Genomic DNA, 22,631 nt, shown 5'->3' on the forward strand with positions numbered 1-22,631 from the left:
AAAAAAAAAAAAAAAAAAAAAAAAAAAAAAAAAAAATTCCAAAACACGGGAACTGTTTTGAACCAGAGGGCCTTAGAGAGGGTTTCCCACTCAGCATTTAATGCAAGTTGCATATGGTCAGAATAGTGAAGGCATTTGGACCCCTTCAACCAACTATTTAGAAAACTTATATGAGTGTTCTTATTATATTTCTGGTGTCTTGCTAATTAGCCAGTTGTCCTTTTTGAAATCATTAAAAAGAAGTATTCGTGGAAGCCACGATTAATGTATCTATAATTTTGACATGGAATTTTAGCATTTAGTTGACTAAGCTAGAAATTCACAGTTGTAGCTCTCAAATTGAACTTGGCATAACAACAAAGTAATTTGACTTTTTAGAATAAAGATATACATGACTTTGAAGAAATGAAAGGCTGTATTTTAAGTGGCCTTCTATTTGGGATAATACTTAATAGATAAGGAGAATTAAAATTATATTTAGTTAGACCATAGAGTGAGCTCTTTTTCAAATGGCTTATCTGGGTATTTTCTCTATGTATATCTGTTCTCCATGTGCCTCTTGTTACTACAGGGACATTTGTGTTGCTGAATCAGCAGCTGAATATAGACAGCTGTGTATATTTTGGTGTCCATTATTCCAGCCATGTGTATGTGTGGAAAAAGTCTCAAGTAAATGAGATCACTTATCACATTGTCTTTATATTCACTTAACACATTTACTGAACATTTCTTCCTATCATTAACTGATTTCTTACATTTTAAATGATTACATAGAATTCTTTTATTTGAATACATCCTAATTAGTTGGAAAATCATTGCTTTAAAATAATTGAAAGAAAAAAAAGTACGTTGCCAAATTAACCCCAAGAAAGGGAGAAAATATATATACAAATGTTGCTAACTTAAAACCTTTTGTTAATATTTCCATGTGATACTTTAGGAAGAAAATGAAATTTTAAACCTGATTAGGTTTAAAAAATCAGTCAGTTTGGGGTGATAGGAGTCATTTTTTAGTATTCTCTTAGCCTTGGAGACAGATGGTCCAATCTACAGCAATAAAGAGAAAAAACACCAGAAATTATGCCTCAAAATAATAAGATACATAAGAAACTAAATAGATTAAATGTTGCCACCATTACATGCTATTTGGAATGTTTGAGCTTGATTTACGCATTGTATGGTATGTGTTTGTTTTTGCTTCTGCTTTGAAGTATTTGATTACTTCTCACATACAGTTTTGATAATTTTTATGGAAGTGAGTTCCTATAAAGGTTAGAAGTTGAACTCATTTGGTCCTCACCAACAGCTGCAAGTTATCAAGGGCAGGACACTGTGCTGTGCAATTCAGAGACACATTTGATTTCTTTAAATAACATATTTTTAAATTTTTTCTTTAGCATATTTTTTCTAACTGTATTCTAAATTCATAAAGTCTTCTTTCTTTCTCATCTGTTTTCTCCAAAAGTTTTCAATTATGCTTCCTTCTCCTAATCCTTTTTCTGTTAATGTGTGGTATGATGAAGGAGAAACTGTGTGTTCTTTAAGCTGAACGGATCTGAATTTGAAAACTTTCTCTTCTGCTTCCTAGCTGTGTGACATTGAACAAATTACAGACCTTTTCTGAGCCTCAATGAAATGGGCTTAGAATGGCAATTTTTCCTCCTGCATTTTCTGAAACTAAATACAATAATATATATTGAGTTGCTAAAACAAAATCAGGGCTCAATAAATGCTAGTTCTCTTCTCATTTCTAATTTTCACTCTTTCTTCTCATTTTCATACTTTCCCCAAAGTGTCCAGATGATTAATTTAAAACTTCTTGGCAGTTCTTTTGGGAAAGATTTAGGATAAAAGTTTTTTCTTTTTTTCTGGAGTTAATCATTATTAAAAAGTCACCATTTAACTAATATTTACTTTGATCTAAGTAAGGCTATAGACCTTAGTTTAGTTAACATTATTTAATTCCAATTTGAATGAGTCCTGAGATCACCTTTTAAGCAGTAGATAGTCCTCAAATTATGGGAAGAAATTATTATCCCAGGATCACCAGGGATGGGTGGGGGAGCTCTGATGGTGACTGGTGTCTTCATCAAGTAAAACCTAGAGATATTACCAATGAATTCTGTCTTCTGCTTGGGAATTGCTAATAGAAGGTTGTCCTTCTTAAGTCTAAACCCCAACCAGTCTGAATGCATGCAAATCAATTCATGCTATGCTAGTAGCTGCCTTCCCTTGATTTTCCCAGCTGGGAATTCCTCTCTGCCTCTCTGCTTTTCCTCCACCTTTCTTTGAAAACAGCTTGAGGGTCACCTTCTTTGTGAAACATCTCCTGCTCTCTCCCTCCCTCTTACCATCCCCAGAGTTCTTTTTCCGTCCTGTCTCTGTGCCCCACGAATATTCCCATCCTTGTGCCTAGTAATACTCGCTCGTCTCCCTGCTTCTAGACCCTCAGCCCAGTAAGAGCACAGAGGATGTTTGATTCAGTGACAGACTCTGGTCACGACTCATGGCAGTGCTCAGCAAGTTTGTATTGAATATTTCTGCAGAAATCAATGTTAAACATCACAAGAGTTTAAGATAAAAGTCATGGTTCCCTTAGATAAAGGAACATAGAAGTTTGAAGTTATAATTGGCGGTCTGGATTGAAAACAACATAAGCAGAGCTAAATAAAGATGAGTTGGAGTCTGCTTTCTAATTTTACTGAACTAGAAATTTGAACCAATTATCAAAATTGTTCTGGAAGAATTAAGAATGCTATTTGATTTACCTAATTGCTTGATTTCATTATCTTATTCAGATTTAGAAAGAAAGTAGAGTCCTCCTCATCACTCAAAAAGCAATACAAAAATAATCCAGACACCCCGTAAATATATTAAAGCAAAGGATATTGAAACCTGAGAAAGCTGAGCAATTACTTCAGTTCTCTACAGCATTGTCATTTTGAAGACACAGCCAGTTCAGAAGCACTATAGTGGCTGCAAAAATTTGTATAGTCAGAACTTGAGTTGGAAGAGCTGCTAAAACAGCCACTTACATACCAATTACATATCCTCTTGGACCTTAGCTCATCTGTTAAGGGAATGTTGATAACTACTTCTCAGGGTTGTTATGAGAATTAAGTGAGCCAGTATGTGAATAAGCCAACAAACTTTCCATTAATCTCCAAAAGACTGCAAATAAATCTATGGTTTTGCATGAAACCACAGCAAAGCAAAAAATAGTGTGTTACAGTAAGTTATGTTTGTCTATGGATTTGATACCATTGAGGATCAAGAAATATAAACAAATGCTAATTATTTGTTTAGAAAGCATACACGTATCAAAAACTCATAACACTGTTAGTATTTGATTTTGATGAAAAAAAATCAAGAAAACTGCGGTTGAAGGAACTTGAATGTAGGGGACTGCTCTCCCTTGTCATAAACTCATTTTAAATAAGCCCCAGGGATTGTAATGCTTTGAATAAAAGTCAAATGTAAATATTCCTTCCGTAGGTTGAGAGTAGACAGGGAAAAGCCTCCAGTGGGGTAACCCTTGAGTGCAAGGGACAGTGGCCTCTCCCTACCTCGCCCAGCTCCAGCCCTAAGGCCTTGAGGAAGCAGACGCTCGCCCACTGGGATGACTCATGGTCTCTGTAGATACAGGGCTGTGCAGCACACAAAAGATGAAACAGGATAAACGGAGGGAGTGGAATGGAGATTTAATTTCAAGGCATGAAAATTAAATAAAATTCAGTCTTGCTTCATCATCTTTATGAGGAGATGAATGTAAATTAGGTTAAGGGGGAAGAATCCTTTCTGGAACCCCAGCTCAGTTTCCGTCTCATCACAAGGCTGAAGGTCTCAGTCCAGCCTCTGTGGCTGCATGCCTTATGAGAGTAATCATTCTAAAGTCACAGGATATTCTTAGAAAGAACCATTTCCATCTGTGAATCGACGTTGTAAGGTTAGAGCAACCAAAGATCACTGATGAGTTGGCATGAAGGTAGGTAGACATTATCACAGTGGAGACTGAACTTTGGGGAAGGAAAGAAAGCAAGCCATGTCCCTTTGGGAGCCCAGGAGGAAGCTGTCAAGAAGTCGGTATGACCCAAGTGCAGAGAAAGTTCATCAGTGCTGATTAAGGCTTACTTCTCATTTGCTTTACAATGCACAGCATTAGCCTTAAACAGATTCTTGAGTACAAACTTCATAAAGGCAGATACCAATTCTAGCTTCATCCTCTGTGCTACTTTACACCCAATAGATTCAGGTGTTGTCCGAGTGGGTGGAATTGTTTTCAGTGTTTCAAGATTATAATGTATCATAAATAAGTCTTTATTTGCTGAACTTCTCATTTAGTCTGGTTTGTGTGTTAAGGTATTTTCTTGTTGCTCCAGTCCTGAATTTTTGCTTCAAAGGCTACACTCCACCTGTTTTAAATTAGCAAGCACACCTAATTACCCTAATATGTACCAGATCGGTTTGCCTTTTACTCTTGTGTTCCAGGCTTCAACATCCTTTTTTGCTCTGTACTTAGAGTTCCAAATTGGAAATGAGATAAAAGCAGTGCATGTTCCTTGCATAGGTCAATAATACAGTTACATATAAGTGAGCATTCTGTTACATATCACCAACAACATTCTGTATGTTTGCCATAAACAGGATCTAACTATTACTGTTCTAAAATATCAGAAATATCATGTGAACATTTTTCATTATTAGTGTATATTAATCCTTTTAAATATCTGTATAATAATCCATTATATAGAGGTGGCATGATTGATTTAACCAATTTTCTGTTGCTGAGCATTTCAGTTGATTCCAAGTTGTTGCCATTGCTATCATGCTGCAGTGAATATCCTTATAAATAGTTTTCATGTATTCTCAGGCACATCTTTTGAAAGGAGAATTCATAGAAGGGAAATTGGCAGTCAGCAGGCAGGGGGTGGCAAAGGGAATGGACATTTCAATTTTTGAAAGTCTTTCTCATGTTACCCTCAAAAAAAGTACCACTTTGTCCTCTCATTGACAGCTTATTAGAGCTTCTTCCCTTATACCTCACCAATAATGGTCATAATCAATCTTTTTGTCTTTTTTTTTTTCATTTTGCCAATTAGTAAATGAAGTTAATATTTTACTTTGGGAATTACCTTAGTTTGCATTTCTTTGCTCATTCTTCTTTTCATTTGTTAACAAAACATTTATGTTTTTTCTTCTGTGAATCAACTATCAAAGTTTTTTACCCACTTTTCTCTAGACTTGCTATCTCTAACAGGACATTGTAGAGGAAACAAACCATTATTAAGTGTAGGAGATACTTGAAACTAAAAATATCTGAGGCATGATTCCGAATTACACTATCTTTGTAGAAAGTGGTAGTATGTATGTATGGTGTTTTTACAAACATGGTTTTATCCTGTTATTGTTATCTTAGGCTTCCCTTGAACTCATTTTACTGCTAAGCATTCTTTCTGATTTTATTACATTCCTGACATCTTAGGCAATTTATCATTCTTCTCAATTTTCCCTTTCAGCTCATATATTTGGTAGATAATTCACCAATCTCAAAATCCCAGGCAGAAAATTCCTGTCCTTAGATATATGTGGTTTTCAAAGAAGAGATTGTTTTAAGAAGTAAGCACATTTAAGAAGGTATATAGGAATTCTTATTCATGGTTTCCAATATTTAATGTTGTCATTAATCCATAATTTTCTCCCCAATGTAACTTTTCCTTCTCTTCCTATACTTTATCCTCCACCTTTTCCTTTTTTCTTCTCTTTGCCCTTTCTCTGCTCCTTTGTTTCACTTTCTCTGTTTTCCTCTCTAGGTAGAGAGCTTTCTCTCTGATAGCAACTCTGAACCAATTAATTTTCTCTCCTGGAATTCTAGGTGAAAACTCTTAATAAAGCAGGCACTGATTGATACTTCAGTGGTGAAACAATAGTTGTACCCATTAAATTCAGGAGTGAGGCCAGGATGTACACCTTCATCCCAGTTGTGTTTACCTTTGCTCTGGAGGCACTAAGTGACACAGTTAGAAAATAGCAACTGTAGGTTTTAAAATTAGGAAAAGGGAGGCAAACAATACTATATCAAGATGATATAATTGTATTTCTAGAACACCTGAGAGAATGAACTGGAAACTGTTTTTCTTAAACAGCTAGCAAGTTTAGTAATGTGGTTTAGTACAAAATCAACACACAAAAATCAGTAGCCTTTCTACATTCAAACAACTACTTGAAGATAGAAATGGGAGTAAAAGAAATATGCAATACCAATTGTATTGTTTACCAGTATACAATAGATACCCAATGACAAAATACCCAGGAAATAAAAAGTAACAAGAAATGAGAAAGGTCTATGTTAAAACAAAACAAACAAACAAACAAAACTATGGTATATAATTTATTTTAGATAAAATGCTAAAGCAGTGTAAAACACCAGTTTTCCATATATTTATGTATAGATTTAGCATGATTCCATAAAATTGCTAACTGGATTTTAAAAGTCAAATTCTACAGTTCATGTGCAACATAAAATATGTAAGAACAGACTAGAAACTTTTGACAAAGACAAATAATGAGGCCAAGTGGGCCGATCTGCCAAGGTAGGCAGATCACCTGAGGTCAGGAGTTTGAAATCAGCCTGGCCAACATGGTGAAACCCCATCTCTACTAAAAATACAAAAATTAGCCAGGCGTGGTGGCGTGTGCCTGTAATCCCAGCTACTCAGGAGACTGAGGCAGGAGAATCACAGAATGACAACTCTTAATATTGACCCAAATACATACTGGATTTGGTATACAGCACAAATATATGAAATTGATATGTAATGTAGGTAGTATTTCAAACCAAGGGAAGAGAGATTATTTACATGTAAACAATAGTTAGATTCCTGCCTGATTCTTGCACAAAAAGAAATCCCAGATGCATCAAAAAATTTAAATGCAAGGAATTAAACCATAAAATTACGGAAAGAAACATGGGAGAATGTTTTAAGTATAATCTTAGATTGCGGAAGGTCTTTCTAATGACGACATGAAACCATTCGTGAACACACTGATAGGATTAACCATATACAATTGAAATTTTCTGTATGATAAAAGATACAATCAAATAAAGTAAAAATATAAATTAAACATGCTTGCCACTCATATTACATCCAGAAACCTGATTTCCTCAATATGTAAAAAAATTTTTATAAATCAGTTCTAGAAAACCAAATGAGAAAACATTCTTCTCTGGATATAGCTATAAGAAATCCAACACCATGCTTACATTGGGGAAGGAGAACCAGAGGCTAAAGTGACTCCCTCTTCATTTTATACTGCTGGGTTTTTACCATGAGTACGTGGAGTGTCCTACTTTGTTCTGGCTGCTACAACAAAAATACCATAGATGGCTTATAAACAACAGAAACTTATTTATCACAGTTCTGAAAGCTGGGAAGTCCAAGATACCAGCAGATTCAGCATCTAGTGTGGACCCACTATCTGGTGTTTAGATGCTGTCTTCTTACTGTGTCCTCACATGGTAGAAGAGGGAAGTGAGCTCTCTGGGATTCCACTTATAATGACACCAATCCCATTCATGGACTCTGCTCTCAGGATCTAATCACCTCCCAAAGGCTCCGTCTCTTAATACCACCTTGGGGGCGAGGATTTCAACATAGGAATTTGGGGGAGACATATTCAGCCCATAGCAAGTAGTTTCCAAAGAGAAATAAATGAGAGAAAACAGACAGAGAAATACATTTTAAAAATTGAAAATCTATGTTTTCTTCAATTTATCTTGCTGCCACTAACCTGCACAAGTAGGAGAAGAGAGGGAAAAAGATGAAAACAGAAATAGTCCAGAAATAGTTGCAGGCATCTCCACCATCTTCGTTTTTTTTTTTTTCCTAATACATTTGCCATTAAGGTTTCAACCATGGGGTTTGTCCCTTAAATGCTATGTATGTCCCTTAAATGCTATGTATGTCCCTTAAATGCTATGTATGTCCCTTAAATGCTAAAAGAATTTTGCATTTACAAGTGGAATAGATCATTCATTTTGTGAGTGGTGGGAAGTTTGGTCTTGCCATCCCCCAGGAAGTCTCCTTTCACACCTCTTTCTATCTTGCTTTAAGTATGATCCAACTTAGATTTTACTTATGAAAAAAAAAAGTAAAATTCTCCAGCAGAAATGATGTAATTTGAACAATTTTCTAATGTTTGTATAGAGTTTTGAGAATGCTTTACTATTAATTGAGCTGCCATCAATGTACAGTATATTAGTCTGTGGTTTAAAAGATGGCACACCTCATTTTTCGTTTAGATGGTGATTTTATCTTGGTGAGAGATGGCTCCTTATTTAGAGCAGTTAAGAACATAAGACCTTTAGTAGCCTTAACGGCATGGACATGGCTGTGTTATTTGCCAAAGTGTAGGCTTATTTATACAAGATATTTAATAGTATGTTGGGCAGCTAGAATCAAAATTGCTATTGTTCTTCAGCTTTCCCCCTTGTCCTGTAGGAAAGCCAACAGTGTGTGGGATTTTACAGGTATTTAAAATCACTGGAAGGAGTATTAATACTTATTAGAGACTCACTATTTAATGGTGTCTCCGAAAACATAGACACTATCCTGTAAGTGAAGTTACTGTATGTTTTCCTGCAGTGGAGGGGTCTCTATAAAAAGTCCAATTTGTGATTTTGAATGCTTCAGTTTGTCCAGGAATATCTCGGCTAACTTCCTGCATCTTAGTAAATTGATGACATTTTTAGTGATAGTTTCTTTACACCAGTTTCAAGTCACCTTCCTGTCAGGAAATGCAGAGAATGGGGAGTGTGACAGTGATTGTGTAAGAGCTTGTCCAGATTTGAGGAGATGGGATGCGGGGCGGAAAGCATATTTCTACTTTGAGGGAATGGCCTTCTAATTTCTTCTTTTCCTGCAGAAAACATCTCCCACAGGGTCTCAGCAGGGTGTTTTCTGAGCTCATTATGGATCTGTACTTGGCCTCCTGGAGACTTCTGCATTCTACGGGCTTCTGGCTTTTAGTCTTTGGAGATCAGTGGTTCTATGTCTTGTTACACAGCTCATAATTGGTGTGGGCACATATTTTACAGTTTGTCAGGCTGCCAGTTTTTGAAGGCATTACTAACAGAACAGGTATAGATTTCCAAGGGCAGTCTCATCTCTATTCCTAGCGTTTTCTGCAGGCTCAAGATGTACTTGACCATAAAGTAATATTTTACATTTAATGACTTGACTATCATTTTGCAAATTTTCTAAACATTTTGTATTTCCTTTTAGTTCCAGCATTGATGTGAATGTAGAACTATACTGAATATTGAGAAACAATTCTCCCCAAGGTAGACCAGCAAAGATCTTCAGAATGTGTCCATAAAAATTATAGCTTGAACTTGCCACAGAATTTACATTTTGCAGATTTTCACATTATATCACCCTTATGGCATCTTCTCTACTCCCCGTATGCCCAGGCCCCATATTCCTGTTCATTTTCAGTTAGTTTTATGCTTCGGTGTCCCAATGGAAACAGAATAGTGCTTGCAGAATTGATCAGATTACTCATGCCTTTGATCCAATTGCATCATGAAGATAACTAAAAACATCAGATGAACGGGTTTAGGTTTTCCTACCTTGTTTTTCTTATTGATTTTATGTTTGTCACAAGACAAGTCTCCAAATCTGAAGAAATAGAATGAGCTTAAAAGAAAGGCATGCTTTATTCTTTCTATATCTCCCAACTGTCTCTCTTACATAAATTCAACTGTTCTTTTTAACTACCAAATTGTTAATCCTTTTGCCACTAAAATATACAGATTCTATTCAGATAGTTTTTGACTCTTAAGTCTGAGAACAAACTTGCAGTCATAACTACCTCTCCATGGACAGCAAGCCATCATTAATTACTTTACTTAGTATATTTTTAATTTGCCTAGCAGAGCAGTAAAATAATAATGTGAGCTATGAAGAGTTAGTAATAGCTATTGTTTGAGAACTTCCTATAATCAACACAAAAGTAAGCATTATATACATAATTTATCTTTTAAAATTCCTTGTAGTCAGACCCAGCCGATATCACTAATACCATTCACTTAGACCTTAATTGCCAGACACTGAGCTGTGCTTTGCGTTTATTATCTCCTCTGCTTCACAACAATCCTATAGGTACTGTTACTATACCCATTTTACAAATGAAGGAACTGAGGCTCCAAGAGGTTGATTCATTGTTCAAGTGTGGTTATTAAGTATTAATAACTGCTGTGTAGGGATTCAAGCCTCCTAGGTCTTCTGCCTCAAGTACACCATATACTTTGTATCAAAGAAGGCTTTGCCATTTTATTGATGGAGGAACTGAGATAAGAAAAGCCACTTGCATGGCCACCAAATGAGGAAGCAAAGACATGGGCCCCTGTTTCTCTGATTCCAGCGTCCATGTGAAAAACTATTATGCGACACACTAAAATACGATTTTTTTTTTTTTTTTTTGAGATGGAATTTCGCTCTTGTTGCCCAGGCTGGAGTGCAGTGGTACAATCTCAGCTCACTGCAACCTCCACCTCTTAGGCTCAAGTGATTCTCCTGCCTCAGCCTCCCAAGTAGCTGGGATTACAAGTGCCTGTCACCATGCCCAACTAATTTTTTTGTATTTTTAGTAAAGACGGTTTCACCATGTTGGCCAGGCTGGTCCTGAACTCCTGACCTCAGGTGATCCACCTGCCTTTGCCTCCCAAAGTGTTGGGATTACAGGTGTGAGCCACCACGCCCAGCCAAAAGTGATTTGTATTCTATTTTTATTTTTTAAACTTTATATGATTGAACCCGTAGTCACCCATATGAATTTTCTTTTTTCAATTCTGGTAAAGATATAGATTAAAAATCCTATTCTAAAAGTTTNCAGGCTGGAGTGCAGTGGTACAATCTCAGCTCACTGCAACCTCCACCTCTTAGGCTCAAGTGATTCTCCTGCCTCAGCCTCCCAAGTAGCTGGGATTACAAGTGCCTGTCACCATGCCCAACTAATTTTTTTGTATTTTTAGTAAAGACGGTTTCACCATGTTGGCCAGGCTGGTTCTGAACTCCTGACCTCAGGTGATCCACCTGCCTTTGCCTCCCAAAGTGTTGGGATTACAGGTGTGAGCCACCACGCCCAGCCAAAAGTGATTTGTATTCTATTTTATTTTTTAAACTTTATATGATTGAACCCGTAGTCACCCATATGAATTTTCTTTTTTCAATTCTGGTAAAGATATAGATTAAAAATCCTATTCTAAAAGTTTGAAATGTCTCAACTGGGAAGAAAGTCCTAAAACTGTTCTAGCTTGAACAGAAAATATTTCCATCTGTCACATTTGTGGATACCACATGGGGTTTTTATATAATGTTTTTGTTTGGTACTCGAGGCATAGATTAATTTTACTTCCTTTGGGCAGACAGCCTCACATTCTGGTGAATTTTAAACCTCCAGATAAAGATAAAATTCAAACATATAAATAAGATGGTATCAAATATATTTAAAATAATAGTCACACTTCAACTGGGAAGATGATGAAAAATTGGAGGGCAGAGACCCTTATGAAACAGGAACAAGGATGAATTAGAATCTATCTGCATGGCATACCCTCACTGATGTGCCAAGCCTTCATTAACTGCCACCACTTCTTGGAAGCCTCTTCTGACTCCTTCAGATGGTATGGAAAAGCATTCTCCAATGCTCCTGTAGCTCCATCATAGCAATTATTTTATTTTAAATGTTTATTTCTACTGTTTTCCTACTGGACTCCATACTCCTTGAAATCAGGAATGATATTTTATTAACTTAGTGTCCCCAGTGCCTAGAACATTTCAACCAGACTCAAGCCTTCATCAACTCAGTTCACAGTCAACATATACTAACTGAGCATTTAGCATATGCCAGGCACTCTGCCAAGGCACTGGGACAGCATGAAAAAACAATAGAAAAGAGAATATATAAACAAGAATGAACACTGGACTGGGAGTCTGAAAACTTGTATTCCATTTCTATTCTGTCTGCTAATTTGGTGTTTGATCTTCAGTAACATTCCTGGCCTTTAGTTGGCTAAAAGGAATGTCTGGATTGAAAGACGTCTAAAGTCTCTCAGCTCTGTAAGTCTATGTAATTATCATTATCTCAAATATAGCTGAACCATGTCTAATGTGTTACAGGCTCACAGTGTGGTCAGAATAGTGTAGTGTGGTTAGAAGACCTAAATATATAGGAATAAACTTCTGTGAGTGTGAGAATACTAAAAACTGGTATGGCTTAGTGCCATAAAAAGCAAATACCAGAATGTGCTTAAGCTGGTAAAAAAGGGTAAAGAACAGCAATAAGGCTTTTAAGATTAGTATGAGAACAAAAATAGGAGAGGTAAGCCTGAAGATTAGAACGGACGGTATGTGGTGTAGTGTTACACATGACATGCAAAGCAGAAATCTTCTCATCAAGAAGAGCTTTTGTCTGCAAAGGCAAATGGTTCAAAGGGAAGTGAACCCAAAAGAGGCAAGCAGACAGTAGGCTTGAGTGTGGGCAAGAGTATATCTCTCTGTAGTGAGAAAGGTAGAAAATAAGATTTCCTACAGATGATTTCCAAGACCCACAATGAATCTCAGATTTATGTAAGATGCCAAAGGCCTGGAGATAGCCCAACAGTATCCTGGTTTGCAAAGTAAAGAAGGTGTGTTTTGTGAATTTCAAGCTGGTAATCTTGATGTCTATTGCTTAGCAAAATTGTGGCTGGTTTATGAGCATTGGGAATGGAAAAAAAAAAAAAGATCAGTATGTAGCCAATAGTTAGCCCAAACTAATTTTGTATTTTTGGTTGTCTGCAGAGTATATACATATTTGTCTTTTTTTTTTTTTTTTTTTAATTAAGAGAGGAAGTCTTGCTGTGTTGCCCAGGATGGTCTCGAATTCCTGGGCTTAAGCAGTTCACCCGCCTCAGCCTTCCAAAGTTGCTAGGATTACAGATGTGAGCCATCGCACCCAGCCCATATTTGTCTTTTAACTTGGGCTTTGACAAAATCATGATCTCTTTTTGAAGAATATGGAAACATTAAATGTGGCTGGCCTGGCCTTCTAGTTAGACTTATTTGTAACCAGCTAAGTGACGTCATCAAAATGATGGTTGCTGATCAATATAGTCTCAGGCCAGGAAATGTATTTTGAGCCCAGTGTCTACTTCAATTCCAGGTGTCCATTTTTATTGGAATTACATGAATATCTACACAAATTAATAATGTCTACCTAGAAAGAGGTCTCTAGTGAAATATCATAGAGCTTTCTTTGCTCTATGCTTTCTTCAATTTCCAAACACTTGGGTGAAGTTTTGGAAGTCAGATTTATAATATTTGCAGATGAACACAAACTGAGAGGGACAGCATGATTTTGGAAGCCAGGTTTAGGATCCAAAGAGACTGATAGGCAGAAATTCTGTTCCCAAGTTAACAAAATGAAATTCAGTGTAGTAAAATCCTTCACTTGAATCTTTGAGGGAATAAGTCCCAGCCCTGCCCTGTCAGGCATGGTAGAGAGCAAAGAGGAGGATGTGGAGGTAGAGAGTGGTCTCCTTTGAGTCTGCATCTTCATACACTGAAGGGATCTGGTCAGGTGCAAGAGACCAGATACTCATCCAAGGTGAGGCCTTCAAACTTATGTACTCCCCATGACTTTTCGCAGGCAATCATTGAGATTTGTAAAACGGGAGTTGTTTGGTCGACAGGCCTAGTTACAAAGGCAGAGCAGCATTCTTTAGCATTTGGTGTTATTATAGAAACAGGAATCAGGATAAGAAAAAAGAAAACCTCAAATGAAAGCAAACCTGGAGGCCCCTCCCCATCTCAAATGGGAGGCTCTGGGGTCACTCCTAGCTGTGTGACTCTGGGCAAGTTATCTGAGCTCTCTTAGCCTCAGTAATCTGAAAAATAGATATTAGAATTATTTCACCTCAAGAATTATTGTGAGAACAAATGTTTTTATACTAAAGCACTTAGAATAGTGCCTGACCACAAGCAGTATGGGTTGTTATTACTATTATTATTAAAACTTAGAAAAGTATGTCTTGTTACAATGAGGAGACTAGTTAACAGGATTCTTACACTTCCCATGCCTTAGAAAAACATACAAAACAAAAAAAACAGTCATAGAAGTGTAGGATGGAGGGCATGTAGCTTTGTAGCATTGACAAAAAAAAAAAGGTAGATTTGGGCTGTTTTTGCATATACTGACCACTTTGTACCAACTGGCATTACAGTTTGAAGATGCAGAGCCTGTAGATTCACTCACTCTAGAGTTTAGATTCACTAGGCTTCATTTTTCTTTATTTTTTTATTTTTATTTTTTCAGAGAGACAGGCTCTTGCTCTATCACCCAGGCTGAAGTGCAGTGGTATGATCATAACTCACTGCAGCCTCCAGCTCCTGGGCTCAATTAATCCTCCTGCCTCAACCTCCTGAGTAGCTGAGACTATAGGCATCTGCCACCATGCCTGGCTAACTTGCTAAAAAAATGTTTTGTAGAGATGGGGTCTTGCTGTGTTGCCAGTGCTGGTCTTGGACTGCTGGCCACAAGTGACGGTAAAGCCTCAGCCTCCCAAAGCGCTGGACTTGCAGGTGTGAGCCCTGCACCCAGTCTTCACTAGGCTACTTATTGTGAAACTGCCTTTAGCATCCCCATACCATTTCCCGGTGTTGGTCCCTCATTCCTGCTTTCATCTCCTAGTTCAGATTAATTTTTCTAAAGTAACAACAGCAGTATTTACGTCTTACTCCAACTCCATGGCAGATGTGTATAAATTGCAAGCATTTAGGAATAGCATTTGCCAACTCCCAAGACTTGGCTCTCCCTCTCGCTCTGGCCTCACTTACCTAGCTGACCTCCTGTAGTACTGAGTTGTGTGCTGGCCAAGTTCCTATTCCCTGGTCTGCTTTCCTTCCCTTGACCTTCCTTGAAATGCTGCTAACCTGACTTTTGACTGTGATCTATGTGCTGTCGTGTGTGAACCCTAAAGAAAGGTCCTTCTCTAATGGAAACTTTCATTCTAGGAGTTACCTCATTCTGTTTTATGTGGATCTGTTAGCTCCTTCATTAGGTTTCAAGCTCTTTGAAACAGTGATTGAATTTGCTCACCTTTGCTTTCCTCTTGGGGTCTACATTGGGTCCCCAAGTGATAATAGAGCCTTCTGTAGTACTGAATTGCCTTGAACAGAATCAAAGGACATTGGCACCAGATGTGATTTTGCTAATCCTTGGTAGATTTGGTGCCTCTGTCTGGGCCTGACGAGGGTAGAATGGCTGAAGAAAATGTGATCCCCCACCCATTATATTCTTTATTTCTGAACTACTCTAGAAGTTTTTGCCTCTTTTGTTTCTATATATTTTCATACTTTTAAGCTACCCTTGCTTTTTCTTCCTGTCTAACCTTTCTTCACATGCTCACATGCAAGCCCAGTCATCCATCTCTCGTTTTCACCTTTCTGCCCTCATACATTTTTCTTAAAATATCTTTTCTCATCTTACCTCCTTTCCTCTATCAGCCTCCTGAGCAGAAAATGGTAGTGCTAATGTTTTAAAAAGTGGGGGAGGACTAGAAATCTGTATGGAATGTAATTCACTTTTATTGCTTTTAAATTAAATGAAAGACTTTGCCCTTGTTTTCATTATACTCAGAAGGATTTCAGACTAAATCCTTAAGCCTGCCATATGGAAATAACTGGGCTAGATGGCTGCTATCTAATCTAAGCATTTAATTCAAACATTTGAAATAGTTTTTGCTTCAAGAAAACATAGGTTGATACTAAGCTTTATTTTAGCAAAGGTTTGGGAAAGGTTCTAATCTGTAGTATGTACACTTGAATAAATTTCATAGACTAGAGCAACAGATTACAATTTAGTTTGTTCCTCCAACATAAAACTGTTTTAATCCTAGTTATAAGTTCACTGAAGGCTGGATTTACTCACTGACTTGTTAAAACTGTAGATATCAACCACAACCCTGTTATTTAAACACAATTCAGAAATCATAAATAGAAATTCAAAAGGAGAGCTCAATGTTGCAAGATGAGATTTGATGCCCTGAAGAAACTCTCTGAAATTTGCCAAAGACCTTGTGGGACTTAAAATAACTTTTTGTTTCCTACCAGCTAGATATGGCAGCTTGAGAACTATTTATTATAAATCAAAATAGATATTTTACCAACTCAGAAAATGTTGCTTTTTGTTTGGATATTAATCTTGTTTGTTCATATTTTTAACTAGGAAAGTTAGTACGTAATATGGTCATCCAACAGACCACAAGAAGAGAATTTATCCCTCATTCAACATTTTAGCAAATATTTCTTGAACACTAACCATGTGCAAGGTACTACAGTGACTGTTTCTGCTAATGAAATGTGAATTAAATTTGATGCTTGATCATAAGAGGTAGAACTGTGATATTATAATATTATAAATGCCATAGAAAACTTGCTATTATAAAATGCTCTGAGGAAGTAATGCTTGCATAGGGTGCAGTGGGTCAGCTAGAGAAGGCTTTATAAAGAAAGTGGAATATGAGCTTTGATACCTAGCCAGATGTGGGTGTGTGAAGAACAGGGCAGGGCAGTGGGGAGTGGGTGGATTCTGGACAGCTGAAACATTGTTAACAAAATCTCAGAAATGGTACAAAATGGAATATGAATGAGAAAAACAGAACATTGGTTAGGTCTTATTTTTATGCAAATTAAAGAGAAGAGTTAGAGACAAAGTTAAAGTCAATGGGTCTAGAATTTCAGCTGAAACTTTGATAGGTAGTGGAGAATATTTTATCATTATTCTGCTCTTTAAACAACTTCAGAGATGATTGATCTGCACTAATCTTGATTGTAAAGGAAGAGAAATTATTTGGAAGATCAGTTAGGTGATTATTATATTGTCTAGTAAAAGTTAATAAGATCTGCACAAGGCTGGGAAAAGTAGGATTAGAACAGAGGGGTGGAATTAAAGGACATCTTGTAGTGGAAATTTCTAGGAGTTAGAACCTGATTGGAGAGGAAGAAGAAAGGGAGGAGTTAAAAATAACTGTAAAGAGCCAAATCTGAGAACTGACCCTGCTAAAAAAGTCAGATAAGTCAAGTGGTGCAGCTGGTGTGTGCTAGAAAGTAAGCTAAGCTTTACTAGCAGTACATGAATGTGTGTATGTTCCCTAATGGACAGTGGAAAGTATGAAATTGAAACTCAGCATATGACCTGGAATATAGACTTGGGACTCATTAGCATCAAGGAAATAGTGAAGATGTAGGAACAGATATGAATGCCAAGGGAGAATATGGAAGAGAAGATGGCCAAGGACAAGACTCTAGGGAGAAGTTCTACTTTTAGGTGAGTCTGTTGAAATAGTGAGGTCAGAGTAGAAGCAAGAGAACTTAACATCATAAAAGACCAGGGAAGACAGAGTGTGGAGAAAGGAGGAGCAGTAATATCCATGGAAGCAGAGAGGTAAGGAAGATGAAAACTGAGGGGGAAATTACATGTGGCAGCTAAGAATTCATTGACAACTTTCACAAGAGAGGTCTTAGAACCGTGAATTGCTGGAATGTATCCTCTTTGTCAGTCTGGAGTGTTTGTTTTTGACCTATTAAGTACGCTAGATTTGTCCAATGATTTAAAGTAGCACAGATAACTCTCTCTCTCTCTCTCTCTGTGCGTGTGTGTGTGTGTGTGTGTGTCTGTCTATCTGTCTGAGAGAGAGAGAGAGAGACAGAGAGAGAAGGAGAGAGAAAGAGTGAGCACCAGTCTTGTGGCCAGGGGACTATTTTATATTAATAAGTGATAAAATTATTTAAATATTCCTTGAGCTCACATTTCATCAATAATAGAAATGTAACTGAAAAAAATAATAGAAATGTTTACTTAGCCAAAAAGGAGATCTCTGGAAATTGACATTAGTCAATAAACAAAATTTGTACCCAAACTATGTTAATTAAAAAGACATTCTGCCCCATTTAATCACATGAAACAGCAACAGTAACAAAAATTCTATGTGAACAGCTGTTTAATTGAATTGATGCTCATACCCCAGGAACATATTTAGATCATCTTTTTCCTTTTTTTCTTCAGAATAAAAGGCCAAGCTATGATAGCAACTGGTGGAGTGATAACTGGCCTGGCCGCCTTGAAAAGGCAAGACTCTGCCAGATCACAGCAGCATGTCAACCTCAGCCCGTCTCCTGCTACCCAAGAGAAGAAACCCATCAGGCGCCGGCCCCGCGCAGATGTTGTGGTTGTTCGTGGCAAAATCCGGCTTTATTCCCCATCTGGCTTTTTTCTTATTTTAGGAGTGCTCATCTCCATTATAGGAATTGCCATGGCCGTTCTTGGATATTGGCCCCAAAAAGAACATTTTATTGATGCTGAAACAACACTGTCAACAAATGAAACTCAGGTCATTCGAAATGAGGGCGGTGTGGTGGTTCGCTTCTTTGAGCAGCATTTGCATTCTGATAAGATGAAAATGCTTGGCCCATTCACCATGGGGATTGGCATTTTCATTTTCATTTGTGCTAATGCCATTCTTCATGAAAACCGTGACAAAGAGACCAAAATCATACACATGAGGGATATCTATTCCACAGTCATTGACATTCACACGCTAAGAATCAAGGAGCAAAGACAAATGAATGGCATGTACACTGGTTTGATGGGAGAAACAGAAGTAAAACAGAATGGGAGCTCCTGTGCCTCGAGATTGGCAGCAAATACGATCGCCTCTTTCTCGGGTTTTCGGAGCAGTTTTCGAATGGACAGCTCCGTGGAGGAGGATGAACTTATGCTAAATGAAAGTAAGAGTTCTGGGCATCTTATGCCCCCTTTGCTCTCTGACAGCTCTGCGTCTGTCTTTGGCCTCTATCCACCTTCTTCCAAGACAACTGATGATAGGACCAGCGGTTCTAAGAAATGTGAAACCAAGTCAATTGTGTCATCGTCCATCAGTGCTTTTACATTGCCTGTGATCAAACTTAATAACTGTGTTATTGATGAACCCAGTATAGATAACATCACTGAAGATGCTGACAACCTCAAAAGCAGGTCAAGGAATTTGTCAATGGATTCCCTTGTGGCTCCTTTGGCCGACACCGGTGAATCCTTCCAGGCCGTCAACACAGTGCTACCAAGGAATCACTCCATCGGGGAGTCACTGTCGAGTCAATACAAGTCATCCATGGCTCTCGGACCTGGGACTGGACAGCTCTTGTCTCCTGGGGCTGCCAGAAGACAGTTTGGGTCCAATACATCCTTGCATTTGCTCTCCTCACACTCAAAGTCCTTAGACTTAGACCGGGGTCCCTCCACTCTGACTGTTCAGGCAGAACAACGGAAACATCCAAGTTGGCCTAGGTTGGATCGGAACAACAGCAAGGGATATATGAAACTAGAGAACAAAGAGGACCCAATGGATAGGTTGCTGGTGCCCCAAGTTGCCATCAAAAAAGACTTTACCAATAAGGAGAAGCTTCTTATGATTTCAAGATCTCACAATAATTTGAGTTTTGAACATGATGAGTTTTTGAGTAACAACCTAAAGCGGGGAACTTCTGAAACAAGGTTTTAATGTTAAAAGAATATATCATTTTACAAGGGTATATATTTTAAAGCAATTTTCATTGTTGTTTCCTTCTTAAAGCACTGGCTATAAGCCTTTTTAATCAAATGGTTTGTAGTGTATTAGAATTGGCTGCTTAGTTCTGTAATGAAGATGGTTGTATGTTTGGGTTACTTGTGACTGCAGTACTCTATGTTATCACATATGATTTTATTTTTCTCTTCCTTTGAAAGCATGATCTCTTTTATTAATATGAATGCAAAATAGTTGCATACAAATTAAAGCTTATTTTCTTTACTTTTAAGTTCTTTGATTGCCCTATTCATAAAATGAAGTGTCCAGTATGGAAAACAGAGGGTACCAAAGTGTGGACCAGGAGTACAAATTCAGTCCCAATACTCAATACATATTGTAGAAGACTATGAGTGCAAACCTTAGGATGTGATTTTCTGAATAATTGTTCTTTGTAGGATTTGGTTAAATTATTTAAAATGAAGAAGATCTAGTTTCAGTGTGAGCTCAATAATGTTAATTGGTTAAGTTCATTGTGAATCTTGAGTTTTAGATAGGTAGTATTTTTTTCAATATCACTTCTGTTTCTAGTGATATTATATCAAGAAACAATGTATTTAGGAGCCATGGCTGACAGTGCCAGATATACTTAGGGATAAACATCAAAATGCAATATAGTAGCTATAACTTTAGATATTCAGAATCAAAATTTATTTGCAAGCTGACTTGATAAAATAAATGAACCAATATAATTTGTAGAAATGCTATCTTGAAATAATTATACACATGAAGATGATGTTGATTAATGAATGAAGATACATTATATACTAGTTAATGCTAACTAGTCTCAGTACTTTTTTTTAGCCATCTGTTACCTTCCAATAGCTCCTCATTCCCACATTCTATTTTCCCCCAATATGCTTTAGATCCTGGTATTTGGAAAACAATCAGCTAACCTTGACATCTCTTTTTACCTTCACATGCCACTAGCTTGGTAGTTCAAAAAAAATTTAGTTCTTGATAAACTGCCTTGAAGTTTACCTTGTGCTGGAAAGCCTTATGATAACTCCAAAGACTTTCTCATGGTATAATACATGTTGTTTAGGATTGTGTTTCTTAGTTACCGAAGATAATAAATATTAAAATGGATGTTTTCCTCAGAAAATTTTCATGGTTTCCTTTAAGGTAACATACCTGTAAGAATTGTTTAATAAAATACTCAGGAAATTCTAAAGGTTTCTCCCAATACCTAAACATTTCTGAACATCAGTATTGCAGTTATGGAAGAGCAGAAGGAGGATACATTTGTTTGTGTTGCTCCCCAAAATTCCACCTTGCATTTGCATCACAAACGTCCCTCAATTGAGGCAGCTTTATTTGTTAGAATATTAAGCCTGTGTATTGTAATAGAGTGGGCTCAATATTTTGCTATAAAGCATTTAATAAACTTCTGTTATTAATAGAAGTTTGTGTTCTTCACACCTTTGCTATTGCTTTTTAAATAAAATGTACATTTCTGCTTACAGTACTATTTTTCACACTGCTGAGGACACTTGATACCCTAGTACATGCACTGAGTATCTCGGCTTTTAAATTTTGCTTCTATTCGGTTAAAGAGCTAGGTCTATCCACGTATTTAATTAGACTGTTTTTAAATTTTGTTATCTTGGGATTGTTTTCACTTAAAGTTTCATTGACTCTCAGGAAAATAACCAAATATAGCATCTAGCAAATGTCAGCAGCACTCAGATTTGAAAACAGTGGCTCTCAACACCCCTGATGTGACAGATGACTGAAGCCATATAATTTGTTCAGTTCATCCCTGAAAGAGCTCTAGAAATTTGAAGAGGATTAAGCAGCATGGGTCTTAGTTGATCCAAATAAAGGAATTGGGGGCTTAAAGTAGTGGTTCCTGCTCAATCTTCTCTTCATCAAAAAGCCTGAATTTTTTACTTATCAAGCAAATCAACTTTGATAAATTACAAATATTTTCTCATTTTAAGCTAATCAAAACATAGATTACTAATTAAGGTTTCAGATTCATGTGAGATAGCTGATGTCACCACATTGATACAATTCTACCTAAAAGCAATGAAACCTGGAATTCTAGTTAGACCATATTTTGTGTATTTCCTTTAGGCTTTTATGAATATTGAAAATTATTTTTAAAATACACCTGCCATATTAGATTAGAACTGCACTCTAGATGCTTTGTTTAATCTTAATCACCTTAATTGCCTCTTTAAATCTCCAAATATGGTTATTCTGAGGGGCAGGGGTTTGGGACTTCAGCATGTGAATTTCAGGGGGACACAATTCAGCCTGTAACATGGGGTGTGGAGCGGTGAGTAAGGGTTCTTAGTCTAAAGTAGGTGAGAATGTGCAATATGCCCTTAATGACATTGCCACCCTGGCTATGTAGCCTTGAGTCAATCACTTAATCCCTCAACTTCAATTACTTTCTTAATGTCAAGGCTTTGAATTCCTCACCTGTGAAGTGAGATGAGTAAGAAAAGAAACTGTCAAGTTCTTTCTAACTCTAAAGGTCCAGGGTTCTTGATGCCCTCTGATGAAGATCCACTGCCTATCCCTGTCTCTTTGTAGCAGATTGCTTCTCAAAGGATGAGGGTAGGACTTGCAGAAGAGTAGAGCAGTGGGAGGCATGGATGTTGGAACCAGAAGACCTGGCATCTATCAGTTTATGAAGCTTTCAGGCTTAAATACATGTTTCTATCTGTATAATCTTCGAAGAAACAATGGCAATATAAGTAAAAAGACAAATGTTATTTAGCACCAGTTTGTATCAAGAGCTACTATAGTAGCTCTTGACTATTTACTAAAGACAAATTTTGAGTTACTTGTTTAGCAGTTCAAATTTAGAATTTATTTATTTATTTATTTATTTATTTATTTATTTTTGAGACAGAATTTTGCTCTTGTTGCCCAGGCTGGAGTACAACAGTGCGATCTGAGCTCACTGCAACCTCCTCTTCCCAGGTTCAAACAATTCTCCTGCCTCAGCCTCCCACGT

At 37.2% G+C, this 22,631-nt stretch overlaps 1 protein-coding gene across 2 annotated transcripts in view; it reads left to right on the forward strand.

The window, feature by feature from the left end:
• TMEM200A (transmembrane protein 200A) overlaps positions 1 to 21,065 on the forward strand; it is an 87,939-nt gene extending 66,874 nt beyond the window's left edge. The window contains exons 1-2 of one of the 2 annotated variants that reach the window (XM_017879763.1): positions 14,807 to 17,147; positions 18,106 to 21,065. In XM_017879763.1, coding sequence (XP_017735252.1) covers positions 18,122 to 19,597 — 1,476 coding nt within the window. In that variant the 5' untranslated portion in view covers positions 14,807 to 17,147; positions 18,106 to 18,121 and the 3' untranslated portion in view covers positions 19,598 to 21,065. Of the gene's footprint in view, positions 1 to 14,806; positions 17,148 to 18,105 lie in introns of those variants that run through there. The other variant, XM_017879757.1, reaches the window with a different exon arrangement.
• The last annotated feature ends 1,566 nt before the right edge of the window (positions 21,066 to 22,631 follow it).

The sequence above is a fragment of the Rhinopithecus bieti genome, unplaced genomic scaffold (assembly GCF_001698545.2).
Source record: "Rhinopithecus bieti isolate Rb0 unplaced genomic scaffold, ASM169854v2 scaffold_19, whole genome shotgun sequence".
Taxonomy (NCBI): domain Eukaryota; kingdom Metazoa; phylum Chordata; class Mammalia; order Primates; family Cercopithecidae; genus Rhinopithecus; species Rhinopithecus bieti.